The sequence below is a fragment of the Styela clava genome, chromosome 7, assembly GCF_964204865.1.
Source record: "Styela clava chromosome 7, kaStyClav1.hap1.2, whole genome shotgun sequence".
NCBI lineage: Eukaryota > Metazoa > Chordata > Ascidiacea > Stolidobranchia > Styelidae > Styela > Styela clava.
Window position 1 is genome coordinate 5,634,326 of NC_135256.1, and position 10,330 is coordinate 5,644,655.

A 10,330-nucleotide genomic window follows, 5' to 3' on the forward strand; every position below is an offset into this window, starting at 1 on the left:
CGCAACACACGCTTAACGGCGCCCCTTTCATTGTTAAAAAACACTATTCACATTTTACCACACTCATGCAATCTGCGTTTATAAGATATCTTTAAGTGTTTGTGACATTTTTTTTTGCAAATGAGATTTTTTTCTATTTTTAATCGTCTTGGCGAGTCGCAATTTTATGTAAACCTGATATAAACGCAATATTATTCAGTGAATAGACCAATTTATAAACGAGATAAAAATTTCTGCTTCAACTTTTGACCTCTCGAACATGACCAATTATGAATCTGGCATATGTGATGTTACTAGGATCACAATATATTATGTCGTCATAATGCGATATTTCTGATGGCTAGGGATGGCGGAATCGAGTTTGGATTCGATTATGGAATCGATTCTCCGCTGAATCGACTAGAATCGATTCCGATGCTTTGGAATCGTTTGATTTCATATAGCATGGCTACTCAACTATTTCCACCAAAGGCCCGTACACAAAATTCAAAAGTTATCGAGGTCCGGTCATTCCAAAAAATTTATTTCAGCTATGCAAACAAGAGTATCGTTTGACCAAATACAAAAGCACAATGATTTTAGCAAAACGATTCATTAGTCGACTACGTGTCTAATAGCAAAGTTATTTATTTATAAGTTATCAATAATTGTTCTATTTTAAATTTCAAATATAAAAGTAAAACCTGACAAATAGCATGCAAACCCCCACAACAATTTATTGTTTACCACCTTGTATAAAAAAAACTGTGAAAAATGTATCCAAACAGCCGCTAAAACTTCGGTTTTTACGCCACTATTGACATCTCGTTGATTAGCCAATGCTAAGGGAGTAAACAAGTGAATTGATGCTCTGAGAAACTTATATTGCTATGACAAATTTTTTCTCAGTGATTTAGCGAAAAATGCAAAATGCATTACATCACATTTGTGAAATAAAAAGAAACGATGATATTCAAAGTCTAGAAGCAGCTGCGGTCCAAATTGAATACTACAAAGGTCCGAATTTGGAACGCTGTCCGCCAGTTGAGTAGCCTTGTCATATAGTATTGTGTAGGTGGGTATGTTTTCTCAGAATCTAGATTCAGAATCGAAAATTGAGGAATTGGATAAGAATCGAATACTTGTAACTTGTAAGTCGTCATACTCAGCATCCTTACTGATGACTAATCGTGCAAAGCCTAAAGGTATTTGTATTTTGGATAAAGATATTTATATTTGAGAATAATATGAAAGCTGTTCAATACATGCATTATATAGCCGTCAAGTAAACTAATTTACCGAGAGTAATTGTGTACAGGTTCAGAATAAGATGCATAAATTATAGTCTAAGTCTAGCTAACGTTAAATAACATTACACTTTTCCTGTTATTAGGTGTGAAAAATCAATGGGTTGATGGGTTTAGTTAACATATGGATCGCAACTGTAATTTTAATAGGAATATGACAATCTAGAAAACTTAAATTGGTTGATCTTGTACAGATGCGTGTCGAAATCAGATTCAAGTTGCTTTATTTATTAGACTACCTGTGTTTGCTTGTTATCGGTTTTCTTCTCCCTCGGTTAAAGGAAACCCATATCCTAGGACCTATACCGTGTTTCCCCGAAAATAAGATTGGGTCTCATTTCAATTTCCTTCCAAAAATAACACTGGGGCTTATTTTCGGGGAATGTCTTATAGTTTCATTTATCAAAAACAAAAGTCCAAAGTGGAGAATTACGAGATTTTCAAATATACAAAATATGAAAACCGATATCCGATTTACTTCTAAATAACATGTTTTTATTCAAAATAACTGCAAAGCATGGATTATTAATCATTTTAAACGTGTAGGAGAGATTTCCTACTATCGACTAGTTCGAAAAAAATTCGCGTTATGAACTAGGTCTTATTTTGAGGGGAGGGCTTATATTAAAGTCAGTTTTAAAATTCAGGCTAGGTCTTATTTTCAGGGTAAGTCATATTTTCGGGGAAACACGGTAGGTTTATTCTTACAATTTCTCTATACCGCAAACTAGTGCAAATAAAGGTAAAAAACGCTACTGCTGTGTTGTATTACGTCTTTGAGCATGTTCATTTATTATTGTCGGTGCGCCAACGGACCCCTTAGCTGTGATTTTGTAACTTCACATTTTCCGATTTTACTACATAGGCCTACATTCCTACATTTAAAGCTGTCTCGGCTGTCTTTATTGACCATATTGTTATCGGAATTTTCATGCGCATATTCTCTGTCCAAATATCGGGTTCAGTTCGAAAAATAGGAAGGAATTGACGTTAACGATACCGGTACAAACAATTCGAATTTAGACTAATTAGTATTGGTTTTACATGCGATACGCTCGCCATCAATGGGAATCAGCGGGAAACGAACGCATTAACCTTCAGTAAGTACGCTAGCGCTGCGCTACACAGAAACAACAGTAACGAGAACATGTTTGTGTATTATGCTGGAAAAGCGGGACTTTTGGCTGACTTATCGGGACAGCGGGACAAAACGCTGAAAGGCCCGACTGTCCCGCCTAAAGCGGGTAAGCCTAATATTTGTACACAAAATTCTGGAGCGCCTCCCGATGTGCAGTGGTGGAGCTTGAAACGCTTTCTGGACCATAAGATTATTGAAAACCCACGGACCGTCTAGCTATTACGGTTCAACTTGGCGATTAGAAATTTCAATACCTCCCCCCTCTGGTTAAGCCCCTGTCACTGTGTTTTACAGTAAAACCGATGTAGCCTACTGTCTACCTAGGGATGTATATCAGAAAAGGAATATTTTGCGAAAACATCGTTATGCGGAAAGAATTGTATTTCACGAGAACTGACTTGTGCAAATATAATTTCTCGCAAAACTAGGATCAACCTGGTTAGCCTTCCTAATTTTTTTTACGATGAACGGTGTCCACGGGGCAATGATTTACAATACCAATGGACACACTTTTTTTCAATCCAGAAGTACCCTATAAGAAAGATTCAGCTATCATACATATATATTTACATATATGGATACATTTGATAACGCCAAAGCTTTGTGTTGCTTAGGTAACTCTGAAAAAGTTACAACGAGAATTATTAAAATCGCCAAAAGTATAATTAAAATAAAATTTTCATATTAATTAATTGGTTAATATCTTTTCTCCAAACAAGAACGTATCGATAGACACTGGACACGGTGCTCTTGGAAGGATTTGCATATTTCTATACTTCTTAATATACGATATATGGTTTCACATAGTTGCCAACAATGAATTTGGTACTTTGTTATGCAAGCCTTTTTGCGTTTAAACAAATATCGCTTTCTGCTCTACTGCTATTATAACAGGGTCGGCATCAGGCCGCTGGTATAGATATCCTCCGCCTTTATTTTCTTTTGATATTATTAACGTTTAGGTGTCTTATTAAATGTCATTTAATATGGTGAAAAGTAAATAAACAATTGATTATAACCCCAAATTCAGTCTTCTTAATATATATAGTGTAATTCGAAAAACGACTTTGTGGCACTTGGGCACTATTCACGGAAGTGCAATAGTCACTGATGCAAAATGGAATAGAGGCAATACCGTACAATCAAAGAAAAAACAGTAATTATAGTTTAGTTATCTCCAATTTAACAAGTCTGACATTATAGTTCGGGACTATAATAAGTTTAAAATTCAGACTACGGAATCCAAAAGATTCCAACAAGTCTGAAAATACGACTGCAGTGTCAGTGAAACCCCTAAACTGCGGCTCTGAAGTCCTGCCCTAAAAGAGGTTATGAAGGTGTTTATCATTTACCTATCTGCCACTCAGCACAAAAAAGCATATCTTACCAGGAATAAAATACATTGCAAGTAATATTCTCAGAGTCTAATAGTGCGAGTAAATATAGTTTTGATGAAAGGAACGTGTTTATATTTCGCACAGCACACCGTGAAGTTTTGCATTTGGAATCTCATTGACGAATCCGTCGAACAAGGAGTCCAAATCATACCGGATAGCTAACTGATCACGAGATGTGTTGTCAATCGGATACCCTTTCAGGAACCATTTCATCTTGTATTTGACTTCTTCGCCGTTTCTGTAGTAGTTTTTGTCGGACTATAAAAGAACGATAAGAATCACGAATATAGGTAGAAACTAGTAAAAGTAGAGGAAAATTAGGATATGGAGGATATTATTTATCGACATTCCTACAACCACCGGATTATATATGCGTGAAATGAAAATCGAATTTAAGTTATAGATATTAAGGGAACCGAACCGAACTATTTTTTAATGATTCGTTATTCTACAAAATGGGAATTTATGTGCCAATTTGCCATAATGTTTATTAGACGAGTGAATCGTATTTTAAAATACACGAGGACAAAATTCATTTGCCACCAAAACAAATACACCACCAAGTCCACCAGACAAAAAAAATGCATCAATGATTTAAGCTAGGAAATCAAAAATAAATCATGAATCATCGAGTAGCTAACAACAGTGACAAAATTGACAAACCACCAAAAGTGTTAGACCCAACGCACTAACTTAGATAATATATGGTTCTGGAGATATCTGTACCTAATTTATTTTAGTGTAAGTGTAAGTTAATGTTGAGTGCAGCGGAAGCATAAACATCTCACGAATATAACAGCAATTTTTAGCTGTTAAGGTAAAACTAGGGCGCACACTACGAATACAAAGTCGCGTGTTATCTGGTAATTACTGGAATATAATCATAATTCCATATGTTTTACTTCTTAAGTAGCTCCTGCAATTTGAGTTTAAGTTATTACATAGAAATAAGAGCGCTCCAGAAGTGTGTTCACCGATATGGAGGTGACTAAATTTTGTCACCTACTTTATATCAAGTTGTGCAAAGAGACTGAAACCTATGGGCAGAGGAATATTAATTTTGCTAACACAGAAAGTCCCGAAACTCGTAATAGTACTAAAATAAGAAAAATCGGAATAAAATTATGACCTAAAGTCCTAAACCTAACCTGGTACACACACTACGGGAATACCAAAATAGCCTTCCTCTACTTATGAATGAGTGCGTTAGACCTTGCTTTGAGCAAATTTTTATAAAAAGGATCCCATATTATGTGAAAGTGTACATAAAAGCTATATATATCTATACCTGAGAATCCCGAGTCATTCCAATCCAAACGCTGTTCCCCTTTCCGGTTTTTGTATGTCGCAGATATGCAGCGATCATCATAAAATGGCGAGAACTATATATATTTGCCGGGTACGCTCCATGCGCGCTGCAGGCTCGCTGTGCATCGATGAATTCAAACTCACGCTGCAATTCCCAGAAACATTTCCCGCCGTAGGAAATGTGGCATTGTCCTGCGTACAAATACAAGTATAATCAATTCCCATGAACTAGGGCAGGGATGGTGAACCTTTTTCAATGAATGGGTCGAAAATTATAATTTTATCGCGGAACAGAAGAGAGTGGGTCACAGATATTTAATTCACGTTTGTATCTATAAAAAAACTTCTGAAACAAATCTTATAAGCTGGTGTTGGTGTAGTTTGGGCTTTACTTATGCAGCACTTCTATCAGGGACTTTTCATGGCACTCGGTTTTATGATATTAGAGTACGAAAACACGCACATGAATTACCGAAAACGTTTAGGATGATGCGTTAAATTATTTTACGGTTCTAGTGTTTGAGAGTAATTCCGATTTGATAGTGTTATAATTTTCGATCAGCTTTCAACCACATTAAGCCACTTTTACACTGCCCCATTGTTTCATCAGAGATTCTAGATTTTTATTTCAAGACTTAAAGTTTTTGTTTTCACAACAGCATTGTAGACGAGAAACTAATAAAATGCAAAGTAGCATCTAGTTCTCGTATAACCCCTAAAACAGTCTGCAGATGCACTTCTAAAAAAGACAGGCGTTGCGAGAAATGAACAGATCAATTGCATTGTTATGTCATAAACGATGTCAGGCCAAATAGCTGAATAACGGTACACAGCGGTGCATACATGCGTACAAGATTAGGGGTTTTGAAAATTACCATACCGGTCCGAAAATCAACATTTTGAACATGAGCGATCGCAGCCCTTCCTGACTGTCCAATTGACGGTACATTATAATAGTTTAGCTATTGTTAGATTAATTTAAGGCCGGTTTTATCAATTTTTATCACCGATATGTTAGCATTTTTTTATTTTATTCGTGCCTTCGTGCTTGGCGGGTCACAAATAAAACGCAGGTCAGTAGTTCGCCATCCCTGAACTAGGGTATGGCAGGCAGAATTTTTGGTGCTCCCGAAGTATGTGCACAAAGATGGCGCACAACCTTAACCGTGTACAATTACTATGTTCAGGTTGTCCGCCATCTTGGTGCACATACTTCTGAAGGTCAGAATTTTTATATATTTTGGGAGAATGGAAAAATATAAATCGGTTCAATCGGTTTATGTTTAAATGTCTAATCCAATCTAATGAATTAGATTTGTACTGGACGAGACTTCCTGTCTAAACATTTGATCTTTGACTCGAAATAATTCAATGACTTTCCAATAAAGAGCTAGTTCAGGTATGCCAACATGAACAGGTTGATGGATGAAAACGGGGAATAAATTTGTACAGTATTGTGTATATGTAAGCATGTACCTCACAAACGTCGTACACCACTTGCCTCACATTTTCTCAAGGGGACAATGCACAAGTGCAGCAAAGTGGAAGTGCGATAAAAATGGGACAAATGTAGAACAAATTGGACACATTTTAGAGACACAGCATGTAAGCACATTCTTGGGTAACACATTAGCATTGCAATGCTCTCATGCATGTGTGGTGTTTTAACCACATATCATGATATGTATACATATAGCCAAAATATACATTCAATTTTATATCACTTTACCTCTCACTTTTGCTTGCATAGTTTTATTCATTTTCAGTATAATATCTTGAACCCTCGTGCCAAGATCTGCCGCAATGAACAAAATATAAATAAACAAATCGGGTTATTCAATAAAAATAAAATATATAAATGCTGAATGAACTCGAGGGAACTTCCATGCTCCGAGTTAACTGTTCTTCGGAAGATTAAAATAAGCTTCGATAAATGAACTTTCAACATAATAAGTGTTAGTTTACTCATGCTTTTCTCCACAATCAGAAATTGTTCAAAAATGCTTTATAGTTATTTATTTTATTACCTATATGCGTACAACCTTTTTTGAAAGAAATATGTTTCATCAATAACTCTTTGAAGGGGAAAGTATTGTTATGTCAGAATTGCATTGTAAAAATATGGCTTCAATTAAAATGAGAAATTCGCCTCGACCTTTGGCGGAACAAACTACTTGGCGGCTAATTTTAGACTGTACCGATTCGAATAATTTGCTATTCAATTCGGATATTCGATTCGAAATACCCATCATTAAGTACATTCGCTACCCTTTTTACATCTATGGACATAAAATAACAAAAAGGGTTGCGTTTTGGATAGACCGCTGGTGTTTAACATATATATATATATAGTATTTTATCACTTCAGCGAAGAGAGATCCAAATGTAGACGTGTCGATTTTTCAAAATTAATATTTCAACATTTACTCACATGTTCCTTGTCGGATCTGCAATAAAAATATTTCCTAAGTTAGGATAGGATTTTCATATTTGACGACTCGATCATTTGGCGGAAGGTTACCAGTCGACGTCAGGAATACTTTTGGCAATAGTCTACCAAGGTGTTTGTTTCAGATGCATGGACTTGGTTATAACAAGTTGGTTTAATTCAATGGATATGTTTCTGTATGTAGAATATAGTCATTTTCATACTGTTGTGGGTATTCCAACTGTTTCACCCTGCTTTGTTATTGGGTTCGGGGTTTGCTTATATATATACACAATCATGCGCATACACCTGAAAAAATTTTGGAAAGAATATTTCCCCGATAATTCGCAGTGTTGCCAGATTGTAACTAAAGCAAATATTTAAATAGAAAACAGCAGTTGTAAACCATGAATATAAACACAGTATGTTAGTCGTTGTCGTTGATATAAACCAAGGATATGTAAAATATTCTTACCTGCATCAACATCACAAAATTGGCAATGGTTAGTGCAGATATGAAGATTAGAACAACTGCTATGACAACGGTAGATTTGTTGATGTCGCATCTCAGCGTTGAAGTTGCGGCTGTTGGTTTATTCGATGATTGTGCTGTAAAATTTTTAAAAAATGCATCCCAATTCTGTGTATGCTTACATGATTCGATCAACGATCGCTTTCCGTATGTAGAACCCTTATTTACGACGTTTGCTAGGCACAAGACTCGCTAAACGTAAACGTGAGAGCTCGGAATCTTCCCGGTTCGGCCGAACCTAGCCCGGTGAGGTCGTATGCATGTGGCTCGTACACGAGAGGTACAACCTGCGATGCCAACATGGTCTATTCAAATGCTTTGACCACTTTGGGCCATTGCGCAATGCGCACACATGCAAATATCTTTTTTGAATACATATAGTGTTATTGCTGGTCCTGTTTCTTATCACCATTGCATTGCATAGAAAAGCATTACCGTATACGCAAACCATTGATCTTAAATTTCTCTAATACTACAAGCATTCAAACTTCGATTTCCCCGATCAATATATTCTAGTTGCATTAACCATATATTGCTACATTCAATATCCACGCATCGGCAAGATTAGTAACATTTACTTACAAATTATTTCAAATTTGTCCGTTGCACGAATGCTTATGGAACGTATACTTATATACATATATTCTTGTAATGTAGCAAATATATAACATATATATAGCATTCTTCAAACAGACTCATAACCAACCAATATATTTAAAACATATTTATATTTTACTGACCTCCTCCGTTTGTACCAAAATGTACATTTCCTTCTGGTTTTGGCGTGGTAGAATCTGTTGCAACTGTTCCCTGTTCTTGAGCTTCAGTCGCATCAGAAAATTGTGCATACATTTTCAATTCCTATTTTGGGCAATGACCTAGAAACTATAGCAATTATGAACAAAAACAATTTCCAGTTTTGTCGACTTAGCTACAACGGCGAGTTAAAGACTCGCCTTAGGCTGTAGTTTTGTGCGATAAACTATATTGACGCATTTTACTTGTCTGGCTGATAACTTCAAAATACTACTTTGTGTAAAATGAGATTGTATTATGTTACATTCAAAAATTGAGTAACTTTAACTGAAATTTCCATATAGCCTGACAATCGACATTTCGACCAGAATAATTGACAATTTACTCATATCTCATATTTAAATGGAATGAAATGTACAAAATATAAAATTATGTTACCCAACAAGACACAATAGCAGATGGCCATGACTGAAACTGGTCTTTTTGATTGGAACATTTACTATATTATGTCTGTTCGTTGCAAAATATCCATAAAGGTTCCTAAAATCTTATTTGTAATCGTTCCTATACCAAAAACTTTCTATGCCTATGTTTTGAAGTGTGTGTCTATTTCCATACTAACGTTAGGAATTGCTTGGCCGTGTATATTATATATATACATGTTGCTCCCTAGTTCAAGGTGATATGAACTCTGAAACCATTATTGGACACGGATTCTCTTTGTTAAATATTTGTTGTTTTCGTCGCTTTTCTGTGTGATAACATCATCGCATTTCTGTGGGCTCTATGGGATTTGTCTTTCACATTGAAGTTTTGTGTGGAAGCGTCATCATAATTAAAAATAAAAATTACGCACCGTGTTGCAAAATCTAATATGAGGAAAACTACTAGCCCCGTAATTGATTTACTGCTACTTTGTTTTGGTCTTCGTGTCCAAATATTTGAGCATTGCTCTTCTGACATTTGTAAAATTATTGCAACCACAAACACATCATTAACATGTTCATTTGCCGTACTTTCCGTCTCATAGCCCTAGGCTAAAATTGATAAAAAGAAAAAAAAATTGAACTTACATAACCTAAAAGGTATGTGTCTTTTGGTGAAATAAAATTCAGCTTATTTTGCAAATTTGATCATTAATCCAGAAGTGTACCTAGGCTGTAATTTTTTAGTCATCTCGTCTCAATGCACTTCCGGTACTTTTCATTGGTAAAGGAAAACCCATATACATTTTTTAAATTATATATCATTTAAAACGTGTAAGAGAGATTTCTCGCTACCGACTAGATAAAAAATTGCCTTATCAATAGGTCTTATTTTAACAGGGGTTGGGGCCCATATTAAAATTCTTTTTAAAAAACAGTTCGTAATAACACGGTATGTATAAAAGGCTATGTACTAGGCTACTTTATTTCTTCAATGTTTCATAGGTGTTCAGCCAGCGTTATGCGCAAGTCGCACTCCAGTACAGTTTGAGTATTTCAT

General features: G+C 35.6%; 1 protein-coding gene across 1 annotated transcript; it reads right to left on the bottom strand.

The window, feature by feature from the left end:
* Positions 1-3,387: 3,387 nt before the first annotated feature.
* Positions 3,388-9,068, bottom strand: LOC120328748 (uncharacterized). The gene is made up of 6 exons (XM_039395277.2): positions 8,830-9,068; positions 8,033-8,166; positions 7,561-7,576; positions 6,859-6,924; positions 5,110-5,321; positions 3,388-4,079 (listed from the first exon to the last, which is right to left on the bottom strand). Exons 1-6 carry the CDS (start codon positions 8,939-8,941, stop codon positions 3,891-3,893), a joined length of 729 nt encoding a protein of 242 aa, XP_039251211.1. The 5' UTR covers positions 8,942-9,068; the 3' UTR covers positions 3,388-3,890.
* Between the last annotated feature and the right edge of the window lie 1,262 nt (positions 9,069-10,330).

Coding starts and splice junctions, on each gene's coding strand:
- LOC120328748 (XM_039395277.2), bottom strand. CDS start 8,941: ATGTATGCACAATTTTCTGATGCGACTGAAGCTCAAGAACAGGGAACA. Junction 5,322..6,858: donor TATGCAAGCAAAAGTGAGAG/GTAAAGTGATAT, acceptor ATTTGTACGCAG/GACAATGCCACATTTCCTAC. Junction 4,080..5,109: donor GAATGACTCGGGATTCTCAG/GTATAGATATAT, acceptor GTTCTTTTATAG/TCCGACAAAAACTACTACAG.